Source organism: Acomys russatus, chromosome 8 (genome assembly GCF_903995435.1).
Source record: "Acomys russatus chromosome 8, mAcoRus1.1, whole genome shotgun sequence".
NCBI lineage: Eukaryota > Metazoa > Chordata > Mammalia > Rodentia > Muridae > Acomys > Acomys russatus.
This window is the reverse complement of record NC_067144.1, coordinates 73,303,074-73,318,759: the sequence shown is the minus strand read 5'-3', so window position 1 is coordinate 73,318,759 and position 15,686 is coordinate 73,303,074. Positions and strand designations below refer to the sequence as shown.

At 47.8% G+C, this 15,686-nt stretch overlaps 1 protein-coding gene and 1 long non-coding RNA gene across 3 annotated transcripts in view; one reads left to right on the top strand and one right to left on the bottom strand.

The window, feature by feature from the left end:
• Kcnj6 (potassium inwardly rectifying channel subfamily J member 6) overlaps positions 1–5,458 on the top strand; it is a 170,617-nt gene extending 165,159 nt beyond the window's left edge. For both annotated transcript variants that reach the window (XM_051150294.1, XM_051150293.1), the window contains exon 4: positions 5,214–5,458. In XM_051150294.1, the coding sequence (XP_051006251.1) occupies positions 5,214–5,218 (5 nt within the window). In that variant the 3' untranslated portion in view covers positions 5,219–5,458. The remainder of the gene's footprint in view (positions 1–5,213) is intronic.
• A 3,384-nt stretch (positions 5,459–8,842) lies between these two features.
• Positions 8,843–11,886, bottom strand: LOC127193173 (uncharacterized). The gene is made up of 2 exons (XR_007831090.1): positions 11,797–11,886; positions 8,843–8,962 (listed from the first exon to the last, which is right to left on the bottom strand). It is a non-coding gene; the product is annotated as an uncharacterized LOC127193173 (long non-coding RNA).
• Between the last annotated feature and the right edge of the window lie 3,800 nt (positions 11,887–15,686).

Genomic DNA, 15,686 nt, shown 5'->3' with positions numbered 1-15,686 from the left:
ACCTGAAATCAAACGCTTAGAATACTTTGCTCCTCCAGCCGGGCGGTAGTGGCACACACTTTTAATCCCAGCACTTGGGAGGCAGAGGCTGGTGGATCAATCACTGTGAGTTCGAGGCCTGCCTGGCCTACAAAGTGAGTCCAGGACAGCCAAGGATACACAGAGAAACCCTGTCTAAAAAACAAACAAAAAAGAATACTTTGCTCCTGCCATTAGACGCCTTGAGCTTATTACTGGTGTCTGGACACCTCTGACCCCAGGCAGCAAATGACCAGGGCAGGGTCAAGTGAAGTCTCAGGGGGAAAGGACAGATGGGCTTGCCAGGTTGGGTCTTTCTGTCTTTCCATCCTTTGTAACCTGTGATTATGTAGACAACTTCCCCCGGAATGTCCTGAGTACCTTTAATCAGCTCAGTACCCCTCCTCTAAAATCAGAGGCAACAGGGGGCTCGACACACACACACACACACACACACACACACACACACACACACACACACACACACACGTGCCTGTATTGGAGCAGCCTCTTCTCTGCCCACAGTCTGTACAAACTGTGCTCTGGGAAAAACACCCAGCACTCTGGGATGACTGATGCCAAGGGGGTGTTGTTCGGCTGTTGCCATGACAATCCTCCATCTGTGAGCAGGGACCACTCTTGCACAGCATGGAGCAGGCTTAGAGGAGGTCCCAGGGGCTGAAAGTCTGAGGGGTGAACCACCTGCAGACAGCCTTGAGGGAGGCCAAAGAAATGAGAATAGCACCCAGTAAGTGTGTACTCACATACACACACACACACACACACACACACACACACACACACAATCACACTTGTCTACCTTGACAGTATCAAATGTAACAGATGCCCAAAGAATTGCCATTTTCTTAATCAACAAATAAGCACTGTTTGCCAAATTAAGATTGGCCAAAAACAAATACTGGTTCAATAACAAGCAATAAAAATCATTTTATTCAGAACTGCTGGGTGTAGTGGCACATGCCTTTAATCCCAGCACTTAGGAAGTGGATGGAGGAAGATCAGGAGTTCAAGGCCAGCCTGAGCTACATGAGACCTTACCTCAAAAAAAAAAAAAAAAAAAGTGAAAATAAATTGACGTAGAGTTTATTGTTGGAAATCTTATTTCAAGTTAGAGATACTAATTTTTATCCTGCATTCGGAGCTCTCAGAATTCTATTTCTTCTTGAGCATGCCACTTCCATCTGGCATTGAACCTGGGGAAAAGCTCCTGCTACAGTGAACACGCTGCAGCGTTCAGCATGCAAGGCAGCCCGGCCTCTGGAGCAGACAAAAGCAGGGTCATCTGGACAGGCACAGCTCTATAGCAACCTCAGAGGGCAGAGGGAGGGAACTGGGGTGCAGCGGGGCCTCAGATGAGGGAGCTGTGAGGACCTGCTCACACAGAGAGACATTCGTACCCAGATTTCTGCACACTCATCTCAGCACCCAGGGCTCACCCAGTGGGCTTGCTGCCTTCAGGGACATCGAAGGTCCAATGAGCATTGTCCACAGCCTCCAAAGACCACACTGTAGGACTGGCCCCCGGCTGGTTTTCTAGTTCTGTTATAATAGCCATCAAGACTCCTGGTTGTTCCCACACAATCCCTCCGGTTTATAACATTCCCTCCACCCACCCCCTGTGCCGAAGGAACAAAGACCCTGAATGCTACTCAGTATCGTCAGCTGATCCCAAACCCTCATAGCTAACCAACTGGAAAACATAAAATAGCCGCTCATAAATGAGCACATGTGCACACGCAGACCACCGCACCCTTACACCTCCCAATTGGAGACAGCCGAGTCCACATAAGTCTGCAGAAGACTGAGGCTGGAGAGATGGCTCAGCAGCTAAGTGCACTTAAGGCTCTTGCAGAGGTGCCAAAGTTTGGTTCCCAGCACCAAAGTCAGCCATCTCCCAAACACCTGTAACTCCAGCTCCAAGGTAATGTGACAGCTCTGAACTATGCAGGCAACTGCACCTGTACACACACACACACACACACACATGAATGAGGATCGCTCTCTCCTGCCATCACAGTGACATTAGCTCTTAAACAGTCTTACACTTCGCTGACTCACACACAGGCAATGGGCGGTAAGGACCGTTCATGGGTGTCCTGTCGGAGCCTGGGAGCCTGGTCCTGGGTCTGATGAGCTGTGTGCTCTTAGGTGCATCACTGAACCACTCTCAAACTTTCTTTCTTAAATGACAAGTTCTTTTTTTTTTTTTAGAGACACTTTCAGTTCACAGAAAAGGCAAGCAGAAAGTAGACCCCCATATGCCCCTCCCCTTCTCAACCTCCCCCATGATTGACGAGACACACCACCACCGCACGTTTGTCGCCACTGATGAGCCTACCTCACTATGCCACTATCACCCACATTCGGAGATGACAGTAGGGGACACTCTTGACTATGAACAGGCACGGACAGGCTCCCACTGTCACCATGTCACCTGAAGCAGGCTATCTGCCCCCACGGCTCCTCTGCAGACCACTGAGTTTCCCTCCCTAACCTGCACGGCTCAGCCTCTTCCAGAACAGAGCGTGCCTGGGTGCCCCTGTGAAAAGCCTTCTGAAGTCGTGTTCTTCCACCTGCTCAGATGCATTTAAAGTCCCTCCAGTGTCTCCTCGTGGCTTCATAGCTCATTTCCCAGTACTAAACAATGCTCCGTTTTCTGAACAGACCAGACTTTATTTAACCACTGACTTAATGGCATCTCGGCTGCTCGGCTGTCCACATTTTATGAGATAGTGTCTGTGCATGTTATATGGAAATAAGCTTTCAGCGCATTTGGTCAAGTGTCAGGAATCATGGTTCCCCTACTGTACAGTGAGACATTTCCCTGATGGTTTCGCCCAGCCCAAGGCAGGGTTTTTCTGTCTGGCCTTGGCTGTAGGACTTGCTTTGTAGACCAAGCTGGCCTCAAACTCACAGAGATCCGCCTGCCTCTGCCTCCCTGAGTGCTGGGGTTATAGGTGGGTGCCACCGCACCTGGCGACATTTCTCTTGTACACTGGCAAAGTGTCTTCCTGAGTGGCTGTACTACTTTTTCTTCCCCCTCATTCTTTCAGGAGTAAATGAAAACTCTGGTAGCTCCTTCCTGGTGTTTAGCAGTGTCAGTGTTTTGGAGTTGTGCCGTTCTGATAGGCGTGTCGTGGTTGTGTTATGGCTATGCCATGCAGTTGACTGTGGCATTAAACACCGTCTCGGATACTTCCTGTCTGGAGGCTGCTCCTGCAGGAGCGTCCGGTCACATCTTTGTCCATGCTGTCGGTGGGTTGTCTGTTTTCCTGTTCTTGAACTGCAAAGGCTCTCAGTATCCTTTAGGTACCTGTGCTTCATTAGCTGTATGCTCTGCAAATGTTCCTCTTTGCATTCTCTGAGAGAATCCTTTGCTCTGCAGAAGTTTCTCATTTCAATGAGGTCCAGCCTGGCAATTGTCCCTGGTGGACCTAAGATGTCACTACCATCCAGACCTTCTGTCTCTCCTGGGAGCTTTGTCCTTTTACCTAATCCGTGGCGGTTTTCAGTTGATGTTTTGTGACTTGTGTGAAGTCTATGTTCAGATTCTTTTTTTATCTTCTTCTAGTAGTGAGCCTGATAGCTCCAGTACCATTTGCTGAGATAGCCGCAGCCTCTGCTCCCTTGTCAAAAGCAAGTCCGTCCTGCACAGGTCAACCACTCAGCTCATGAGGCCTGTTTCTGCGCTTTCTGTGTTATCCTCCTCCGCCTGGGCACCCACTCTTCGCCTGGGTACCCCCTCTTCCACCAGGACCTCGCTGTCTCCACTGATATAAGTGGTAGTCAATCTCGGCTTTTGGTAGCACAGTCCTCTGTCTTTGCAGTTTCTTCAGTATTAAACGGTCAATTTTGTCTATTCTGGGTCTTTTAAAGTTTCTCTTATCACCTTCAGTGTGATAGGTGCTCGACTCTGGATTACCATCACGCTGACTCCGTCTGTAGATCAAGCTGAGCAGAGAAAGCCCCTGACAAGGCTGGTCCTTCCTTCCCACGAACATGTGATGTCCTTTTATTTAGTTCTTCGGTATCTTTAACCTTTTACACTTTCCCTCACACAAATCTTGTACATACTTTATGTATGTCATTTCAGGGGGTGCTAACGTAAACGCTCTTGTTTTTCATCTCATATTCTAATTGGCCATTGCTGATATATAAGAAAGCAGTTGGGTTTTGTATACTAATTTGTGTCCAAAATCCTTGTGTAATTTTTTTTTTTATTTTGGTTTTGTAAAGTGTGGTGCACAGGCCTTTAGTCCCAGCACTCAGGTGGATCTATATGAATTCAAGCCCAGCCTGATCCTCAAAGCAAGATCCAGGACATCCAGGATTACACAGAGACACCCTATCTTAGGAAAAAAATAGCTTGAGTTTGTGGTTTGCTTGTTTGTTTGTTTGTTTGTTTGTTTGTTTGTTTTTGTCAATTCTTGTTTCTCTAGAGGTGAGCATGTCATCTATAAATGATAAATTTTTCTTCCCTTCTAATTTGTATATCTCTTATTAACTTTTCTTGTCTTATTGCATCATCTGACTTCTAGAATCATGTTTAAAAAACAATGGTTCCTGTTTTGGGTCTAAACAGAAAACAAGTTTCTGACAGAAATGACCCAAAAGGAAGTTTTGAGTACCACCCCCCTAGTTCAAAAACATCTCTCTAATCATACCTTATGGAGAGAGACCCTTTTGTTGTTTATAAAAGTTTTACTAATAACCACAAATGGCTTAGAGATGAAGATGTACTCTTATGACAAATGAATAAACAAGCACAATGACGTATTTCATAATTGAAAAAAATAAAATCATGGAGCAACACAGAATAACCTTAAAGCACAAATTATTAAGTTAAAAAAATTCTGGAAAGACCATAACACCATGTGACTTCATCTATATGGTTCTTACAGAGGACTTTTATATCGAACAGAAGTTTGGGTTTTATCAGAGTCTCCTGTATCTTCCAATATTATCACATTTAATTTGTCTTACTCTGCCCACCAACATGGATTATAGGCATTTATTTTCTAATGTTGAACTTGGTTATGGTGTATAATTCTTTTCAAATTGTTAGATTCGGTTTGCGAATGGTTTGACGTTGAGCCTTTTTGGATCTGTGTTGGTGGAAGCGATTGATTTGAAGTTTTCATTTACTGAAGTGTCTTTTCCTCGTTTGCTCTTAGGGTGATGCTGGACTCCTAGTGTGGACTGAGAAGTGTTTCTTCTAATTGCCTCCTCTGAGAGAGATTACAGAGACTTGATGTATTTTCCTCCTTAACTACTCGGAAGAGCTCATCATCTGGATCTAGTGCTTTCTGGTTGGGAAGGGTCATCAATAAGTTACTTAAAGTCGGGGCTGGAGAAATGACTCAGCGGTTGAGATCGCTGGACCGTTCTTGCAGAGGGCCTGGCTCAGTGCACAGTGCACGCACACACGGAAGCTCACGGTCACCCATAACTCCAGTTCCAAGGGACCTGGCACCTTCTTCTGGCTTCCATGAGCTACTGCATTGTGTGTGATGCACATAAACTCAGGCAGACATCTGCACTCATACACATAAATAAAAATAAATACTGCATTAAAGTCTTTAATGTATAGACCTTTTGGGTTATCTATTTCCTCTAATGTAAGTTTTGCCAGACTGTATGTTTCTATTAGTCAGTCTACTTCTCCCAGGCAGAGAACAGTGGATACATCCCTTGGTGCCCTTTCCATGTCCGTGGGGTCTGTTGTAAGGCTCCCCTGCTCGCCTCTGAGCACACAAGCGCGCTCTCTCTCTCTCTCTCTCTCTCTCTCTCTCTCTCTCTCTCTCTCTCTCTCTCTCTCTCTCTCTCTCTCTCTCCCCCCAAATAGAAATGTAACTATTTTATTTCAAAGAGCTAGCTCTTGATCCTGTCGGTTTTAATTGACTTTCTGGTTTCAGCGTCATAGGTTTCAATGCCATTGGTTTGTGCCCCATCTTTACTTCCTTGCCGACTTTGGACTTAAATCACTCCTCCAGCCTAGATGACTGAGCTCAGATTTCTTCTCCGCTTGATGCATTCGATGCTGTGAATTTACATTCAGGCTCTGTTTTCACTTCGTGTCTAAAATTGTGGTTTCATCTTCACATAGTTCAAAGTGTATATATATATATATATTTTTTTTTTTTTTTTTTTTTTAATTTCTCTTGCTATTTCATCTCTGTCCCATGTTACCAGGAACTGTGTTGTTTAACCTTAAAGTGTTCGGCAACCTCCCAGCTCTCTTTCCACTACTGACATCTAGCTTAACCCCACTGTGTTCTGAAAGGAAACACTGCGCAATGTTAGTATGAATGTGGTAAGGTGTGTCTGAGGGCCCAGAGGGAGCATACTAATGAATGTTCTCCCTGTGACTTTGAGAAAAATCTGCCACCTGATGTTCGATTCCTTATTTTTCCAGCAAGCATTTGGCCCCCGCTGTCTCTGTCTCCATGACCCTGACATGAATTTAGTTACACCTCCATCAGTTCAAGCCTAGGTCACTCTTAAACTCATGCTCCCTAATTGAGTCAGCTTTTAACTTTTAACTTTTTAAAAATTCTTCCTTTGTTTGCAAGGGTGAAGTTCAACTACCTAAAATATTCCTGTGTCCAGAAACCTTTCACCGACCACATCCCTCTTCCATCTCCTACCATTCTATCCCAGGTAGCAGACAGGCTTGCTGTGAGTAGGTGCTTTGTTAAGACACAGTGACCTCTTCCACAGTAGAAGAACACTTCACAGAGGCTTAGCATTGCTGATTTAAGATAAACACATAGCTGCATATTAAGTGGGAAAGTCCTCCAGGGGACGGACACTCACCACACTTGCAGAGGAGCAGTGTCTGGTTCCCAGACCTGTGTCAGAAGGCAGCCACCTGTATCTCCAGCCATGGTAACCAAGGCACCCGAACACCTGTGTGCATTCTAGCACAAGCAGATACCCATGATAAAAATCATTTTTAAGTAACCCAATACCAGCATGTTATTGGTAAATGGTATTCAACACAACTCCAGCTCTGCCCTGCTGGAAACACACATGTAGGGACTTCACCAAAATCATGTTAGCAAACCAAACGCATCATAAAGAGAAGCCAGCCTAAGCCTTAAGAAAACGTCCAATAGCCCCGCTGTGTCTTAGTTGTAATGCTAAGTGTCACTTTTCTCTTTCTGCCATTTTAGTTATTTGCCCAAAAGCAGAAAAAGAAATCCTGCTCACTATTAGTTTAAGAATAATGATTTGTATATTCCTTTTCCAGTAAAGGGTCAGATGCTTGCTGTGGCTGAGAAAAATAAGTCGTTTCTCTGTAAGCTATTTCCTAGGATAGAAAAAAAAAGTATTCTGGAAAAATCCATTACTTCAAAAGTCCATTATCAGTGTCAACTTTTCAACATCCTTTTATTGTGATTCTGGGAAATGGAGGGTAAGATGGGGTCTGGTCTGCAGAAACGCTCACTTGTGCTTTCATGAAAGCCTCACCGAGCTGCCCCCACAGCCCTGCCAAAGCCCTAGAACTGCGTCATGAAGTGGAGGTGTCACGAGGCCCCCACTGGAATCCACTCCTAAGGAACAGCAAGGGTGGAGCCGGAACTTAGGGGTCAGTGCTGCTCTTCTCCCAGGGGAGCCAAGCTCAGCTCCCAGCAGCCATGGTGGGCAGCCCACAATGGCCCACAGCTCCAGCCCCAGATGGTTAGCACCCTCTTCTGACGTTCTCAGGCACCCACACACAAGCGGCATAAACTCACAGACATGCACACATACACATAAATTAAAATTTAAAATATTTTATGAAAAAGTAAATCCCCCCCCCAAAAAAAGAAAGCACAAATAGACTTAATTTTCAACTCTGTCTCTGCAATTTTCCTAAGAACTTGAGTTTTTATAAAATGCTTTCGTCCTACAAAGAAATAAGTTTCCATGTTCAGGCCTGTGGCAGTCTTCCAGGCTGAGAACACTCCAGAACTTGTTTTTGTTCTAAAAGATCCAAGCAGCTAACTACAACTAGGCAAGGCCAAAGGCGTCTAGAAGGTGTCTGAGTGTTGGTTATGGACACTTAGTGAGGGCTTGCTGTCCAGTGGGCAACATCTTTAAGCAAGGCATGCTGGGGACACTCACTAATAAACAGTAACATCTCCACTGTCCTCAACAGGCTAACACCCTATGGCCACCAGCTCCTACCGCGTGGCCACACAAACCCCTGTGAACAGATGCTGATTCCCACATCTCACATGAAGAAAGTGACTCTAATCCAGAGGGGCCTTCCAGAACCAACTGCCTGGGGTTTAGGACAGCAAAGCAGCCTCTGTGTAGACAGTCAGCAAATGTATCACGTGGCAGGAAAGGGCATGTCTTGATATTCCTTGAGGGATTTGGAAATGAGGGTCCAGGGCAAAGGGGTGCCATAATGCAGGGACCAGCTTGAGACGTAAATTGAAGATTTGGCTGCAGAGGGTCAGGGGACAGTGCCTAGGCTGGTCTGCAAAGGGGATGTGGCTTCCCAGGGGATTTGGTAAAAATTCATTGTGAAAACTGGTGCTAAATTGTAGATGATTCTGTGCTGAGGGTGGAGGAACACAGGCTGCAGTTTATTAAAGCCATCACAGTATCAAAATAGCTCCTAGGGCTGGAGAGGTGGCTCAGAGGTTAAGAGCACTGCCTGCTCTTCCAAAGGTCCCGAGTTCAATTCCCAGCAACCACATGGTGGCTCATAACCATCTAGAATAAGATCTGGTGCCCTCTTCTGGCATGCAGGCGTACATGCAGGCAAAAACATTGTATACATAATAAATAAATCTTTAATTTAAGAAAAAAAAAAAAAAAAAAAAAAAGCTCCTAACTCTTTAAGGTTGAACAAAAGGACAGTTTCCACTGACCTGAAACAAGATGTCCTGGACACAGCCGTCAAGCACTCTGAAATAATTCAGCAAATCTGTTTTTAAAAAAAAAAGAAAGAAAAGAGAAAAGGAAAGAAAGAAAAAGTGGAATTTCAGTGTCAGGTAATAGCAAATTACAAGCCCAGCAAAATGATACACAGAGAGTGCGGGAACTCTCACTGCAGCTCTCTTTATGCAAAAAACAATGATCTTTTAGCGCTGTACAGGGAGCACAGCGCGAATCACACATCTTCCCCAAAACACCTGTCACGGCTTCAACTTCCTTCGCAGTAAAGCAGCTGACACCTGCTCTGAGGCCATTGTTGCCAACCTCCCCACCAAACCTCTAAGCATGGAAGCCAGGCAGAGCTCCGGTTCAACTCACCTTCTGACCCTTTTGTAATTCCCTTTACTCAGCTCCAAGTATGTCTGCGCACGGACAACGAGGCGAAAGCATGCTAAATGCGAAAGCACAAATTTACGTATTGAGAAATCTCTACGATGCCAAATTTTTTTAGAATAAATAAATAAATATATATATATTTAAGAACTTGCTGTGTTAGGGAAACTGTTTACATATTGAGACGCTCCTCTTTTTTTGACTGGAACAATAAAAGAATAATTTGATATGGCCTTGGTTTCTTTTTTTATATAAGTACATCCAAAGAAGTCAATCTATTCTACAGGTGGGAGAGTGAATTCATCTCACCGTGCTATGGCTGTCACAGAGTCATTCAAAATGTGGGAGCTTGCACCCCAAATCCATGGACAGCATCATAACTGTGCAGTGTCCCCTGTTTTCCTCTCCCCATCTCTCCCTCTGTTCTGTGACCTTCCTGCCTAGACCTCCTCAGTATCCTAGACTGGAATGCACCAGGGCTCCCTCTTTCTCTCTCAGTACTGGGTGGTGAATATTCCCCAGGCACGCACTCCCACGGCTGTGTTCATAAATGCGTTAGCCTGCAAACACCTCACTCACCAGCCGGGAACTATTATCTAGCGCCCCCGCCCACCCTCAGCAGGCAGCTGTTTATTCTCCTGGTGTCTAACATTTTGACAAACTGCACCACCCTTCTAACACCTTTGTGGGGAACCACTGCTCACTCTGTGAGCCGGGCACTTAAGGAGAAGAGGATACACTTGGCTCCTCAGTCAGCACATGGCCACGGAAGGACACGTGCTTCCACACTCCCCACCCACGTGGGGCTACTCAAAAGGGATAGACTTTACACCCACAGGGACTCAAAGGAGCACAGTGAGGTGGGGGGGACTGTGACAGGAAGCACTCCCCACGGGTGATGCTGCCCTGAGCTTCATTGCTTTCATCTCCAGCCAGCACACATGCACACGCGCGCGCATGTACACACACACACACACACACACACACACACCTCTTCCCAGACTTAACGTTGCTGCGACAGAACACCCCACCCAGCATCAACGGCTTACAGGGGCACAATTCCTGTTAGCTTCTGCTTTCGGTCAGTATCCCTGGGCTCTGTTGACTCTATCCTGCGCAGAAGCAGAGGATGGGATGGTGGTGCAGGGACTGACAGGGCTGCTCAGCTCACTGAAAAGGAAGCGGAGAGAGGGAGGGAGACAGACCTTCAGTGAGGTGCCCTTGTTAGACTCTGCCTCCCAAAGCTGCAGCCAGCTCTTAAAACAGCACCACCAGGTGGGGACCAAGGATGCAGGAGCAGGGATGGCGCCTCTGCATGTCACACACAGCACACAGTGTGTATGATCTTTCCTACCCATTTTGGCTTTCCCACCTGCCTGTTTGGGTTATAGTTTTCCCCAACCACAGCAACGATATGTTCTTCTCTGTCAAATTTTTCAGCTAACTCTGATCCCAGAAGGGACTTCTGGAAGACCAGGCTCAAGGGAATCCCAAAGACATGAGCCACTGCTTAGGTAAACTGAGGGCAAAGCAGGACCACTAGAACTGCACCTCAGGTCTTAGTCTTCCCCGCATGGCTAGTCTGGAAAACCATCATTTCTCCACTTTCAGAGACTCCTTGGGATTGGACGGCTTCTTCTCTTCGTGGGCTGTGACTGTGTCACAGCACAAGGACAGCCCGTGCACATGTAACTCTTGTTATAGGGACAGGGCACCCTTTGTGCGCGCTGCCATGCTTAGCCAGTAGTCCTGCCGCGTCAACATAGCTCCCGCTCTCTCTCTGAGGAACTGGAGACTACTGAAGTAGCCAGCTGGGAATGGCACAGTTGTAACACTGAACTGAAAGTTACACTATTGGTTACATAGTAAACATTTGGAGATGGCGCGTTATAACTACCTTTTGCATTTGTCATGTGGTTGTGAAGCATTAGCCTCAAGCCAGGCAGGGCCAGCAGGAGTGCGACGTGGGCTAATGCTGGCTCTCAGTGACCTTCCTAGCTAGAGACGCTGATTGGTCCTTTCCCAGGCACCATGTAGGCAGGTAGCCCAGTCACTGCATCAGTGGGTGAAGATGAAAACCAGGGCGGATGGCTTGATCAGATCTGGAGACACCAATAACTTCATAAGCCCTTGACTCTATGCCAACCTCCACTTCGTCAGCAAGCTGCCTCAGTCTGCTCTTGAGGCCTTGTGGGCACCTCTCTGTGGAAGATTTCATAGGAACACAATCATTGGAAATTGACTTCTGGGTTGCACTGTAGGCCACCCGCATTAGCATCGGTTGCCATGATATGCCATCCAGCAGAGGCTGGGACAGGCTGGGACTGTCCTCAAGTGCCAGCCTGTACATTTCCAAGGAGTCTTCGTTTGTTACCAAACACAAATTATAACAATTTACAACGGAATGAATTATGTTTAAAAAAAACAAACAGTTGAAAAGCATTCAAAAAATCACCTGTTCCTAATAGTCTAACTAGATCTGATAATTACCTTTTGCACCTGTGGCAGCATGTCCCTTTCCAGCTCCATATTTGTTGACAGCAAGTTGGGAGTCCAAAGCCAATCTTGGTGGGAAATTTTTGGGGGGGAGGTGGGAAATTTTAAACGATGGCGATTGACACATTCTACAAACAGTGTCTTAAGTTTCTCTGGAAAGCCTGTTGTTAAAAACACTTGAGAGAAAGTTGTGAAAGACAACGGAGAAGGTGGGTCTTTTCAGCTGGCTGGACTCCGAGGGTGTTTTCTTTCTCCACATCATCCACCACGGAGCTGACTAGACTGTGTCTCTCAGACAGTGGGCAGTGGGTTTGATGGGACTGAAAGGTCGCCGCAAGAAGCCCGACTGCATGACTGGTGTGAAGAAACCAGGGTGCGTGTGTCCCTGGTCTGAGTGCCGAGTGTGTGAATGCTGCTGTCATGTGACTGCTCATCAGTGGGCTCCAAGCAGGGTGGCCTTGGTCACCTGAAAGGCAAAGACTATGGCCTTCTTTCTGGAAGAGGAGAAATCAAGTCGTGGGGCCCTTCAGCCATCTAGCTTGTCTGAATGCGGATGTGCTGTCAGCGTGACACAAACTAGACTCATCCATTGAGAAAGCCTGGAACTTTCTCTTGGCTGATGACTGACATGCTGGGCCCATCTGTGAGTATACACCCATCCCACAGAGGTTGGCTCCACCTCTACTTGGGTGGAGGCTTCCTGGCAACAGGACCAGAGTGAAGTTCTTGGTGGAATGACTGTGACCTGGACCAGCATGTCCACTCTAAGTGACCTTTAGACACACAGGGATCTCCTGGGATCAGTCGCAACTCTGTAACCGAGGGCCAGTGTTACATGTTTGTCCTGGCCTGTCCAAGCATGCGTGGTAGATGAGTAGTGGGGATGGGTCCACTAGCTATGACAGAAGAGCAAGGCTTGTGTGTGCAGATGGAAGGGAGATTTCACGTCTTAGCCGTGGTGCCCAGGGCGCGGCCTTCTCACAGCCTCATCCCCAGGAACAGCATGGAGGCCACTTCATGACTCCGTCCCTCGTGTGTCCTCCACAGGATTCCACCCCCAGCCCAGAGGCTTCGAAGAAGCACCAGTCTTGATCACAACTTGCTGGGTTGGACATTTGGGGAGGGCGTGCCCAGGAAGTGTGCCTCTGAGCCGTCTGTGAGATGCCTCAGCTCCTTTGAGTTGCTTTCTGTGTCCGCTCCCACCCAGGGACTCCCTCACAGGAGGGAGACACAGCAGCTTCCACAGGATGAGACGCTGAAGCCCGTCAAGGGCAACACCAGGAAGAAGTAGTCTTCTGCCACACTCTGGGCTCCACGTAGTCAGATGCAGAAGGTAGAGACACTACCACAAAATCACGGCAAGTCTGAGTCTCAGAAGGAACATACCAAGAATCCAGTGGCCGGATGTGCAGGCCCCTGGCCAGATGTGCAGGCCCCTGTGTCTGACTGTATTAGTCACCATTCTTCCTTAAGGTTTCTGTCTCTATGATAAAACACCATGACCAAAAACAACAGTCTATTTCAGCTCACACTTCCATATCACAGTCCATCGCTGAGGGAAGTCAGGACAGGACCCCAAGCAGGAGCTGGGCGCAGGAGCTGATGCAGAGGCCATGGAGGGGTGCTGCTTACTGGCTTGCTCAGCCTGATTTCTTATATCTCCCAGAATCACCAGGCCAGGAACATGTCCACATAGGTCTGCCTACACCCAATCTGGTAGGGGAATTTTCTCAATTTTGAGTTCCTTTTCTCAGATGACTGAAGTTTGTGTTCACGTAAAACAAGCCAGCACGGTTACTTTCCTGTCACTGTGATACAATACCCCGGCAAGAAGCAGCTTAGAGGAGGGAGAGTTTATTTGGCTCCCAGCTCCAGAGCCAATCACCGCAGGGAAGCATGAAGAAAGGAGCAGGACAGAGAGAGAAACCAGAAGAGAGGACAGGCTCTAGAACCTCACCACACATCCCTTGACAGCTCAGCAAGGTCCCACCGCTGCGTTCAATAACGTTCACAAGAGCCACCGACGAGGGCTTCGACCCATGAGCCGACAGAGAACACTTCATATTAAGATGAGGAAATCAGGCTCTTTGGTCTTTCTGTTGTCATTCGTCCCTTGTAGGGAGGCATTTGAGGCAGTGGATTACACTGGCCATAGGACTGTGGGTGACAAATAGATGTACTTCTGATTCTCTGGCGCACAGAGGAGCCTGTGTGCCGAGAGGCCTCCAGATGTGGGTCACACAGAGGAGCCTGTGTGCCGTGAGGCTTCCAGATGTGGGTCACACAGAGGAGCCTGTGTGCCACGAGGCCTCCAGATGTGGGTCACACAGAGGAGCCTGTGTGCCACGAGGCCTCCAGATGTGGGTCACACAGAGGAGCCTGTGTACTGTGAGGCCTCCAGAGGTGGGTCACACAGAGGAGCCTGTGTGCCACGAGGCCTCCAGATGTGGGTCACACAGAGGAGCCTGTGTGCCGAGAGGCCTCCAGATGTGGGTCACACAGAGGAGCCTGTGTGCCAAGAGGCCTCCAGATGTGGGTCACACAGAGGAGCCTGTGTGCCGAGAGGCCTCCAGATGTGGGTCACACAGAGGAGCCTGTGTGCCGAGAGGCCTCCAGAGGTGGGTCACACAGAGGAGCCTGTGTGCCGAGAGGCCTCCAGATGTGGGTCACACAGAGGAGCCTGTGTGCCGAGAGGCCTCCAGATGTGGGTCACACAGAGGAGCCTGTGTGCCGAGAGGCCTCCAGATGTGGGTCACACAGAGGAGCCTGTGTGCCGAGAGGCCTCCAGATGTGGGTCACACAGAGGAGCCTGTGTGCCGAGAGGCCTCCAGATGTGGGTGACACAGAGGAGCCTGTGTGCCGAGAGGCCTCCAGATGTGGGTCACACAGAGGAGCCTGTGTGCCGAGAGGCCTCCAGATGTGGGTCACACAGAGGAGCCTGTGTGCCGAGAGGCCTCCAGATGTGGGTGACACAGAGGAGCCTGTGTGCCACAAGGCCTCCAGATGTGGGTCACACAGAGGAGCCCGTGTGCCGAGAGGCATCCAGATGTGGGTCACACAGAGGAGCCTGTGTGCCGAGAGGCCTCCAGATGTGAGTCACACAGAGGAACCTAGTATTTGCTATTTGAAAGGACCTACAGACAATTCCGAGAGAGTTGCGGGAGACAGAGACAAAGAGAGGCAGAAACAGACAGACAGACAGAGAAAGAGCAAGAAGAGGTTAATATTCTGAAACTGAAAAAGTACAAAAAAAAAAACTGCTATTTCTGTTCACTAGCAGAACTCAAAGCAATTTTGGGGGTAAATCATCTGAGATTATCTAGACTAAAAAGAGGGGAGCAAGTTAGTCATCTTGAGCTGTTAAGACAAAAAAAAAAACCCACAAACTGGTTAACATAAAGCAACAAACATTTTGCAGAACTAATGTTATAAATAGGCCATAATATTGAAAGCAATCCCACCAAAACCCCAATAACTTTTTTCTTTTTATGATTTATTTATTTATTATTTACACAGTATTCCACATGCATGTGAGCCAGAAGGCCAGAAAAGGGCACCAGATCTCATTATGGATGGTTGTGAGCCACCATGTGGTTGCTGGGAATTGAACTCAGGACCTTTGGAAGAACAGACAGTGCTCTTAACCTCTGAGCCATCTCTCCAGCCCACCACCACCACCACAAATAGCTTAAGATGAATGCAGAAGGTCACCCTTTAACCCCAGCTCCTGGGCAGCAGTAGCCAGTGGATCTCTGTGAGTTGCAGACCAGCCAGGGCAACACAGTAAGACTCTATCTTTTAAAAGAGTCATCAACTGAACTGCTGGGGTGCACAAAGGGGCGGACCCTGCAGATGCATAGTTCCGGGATCTCTGTGACACAGGG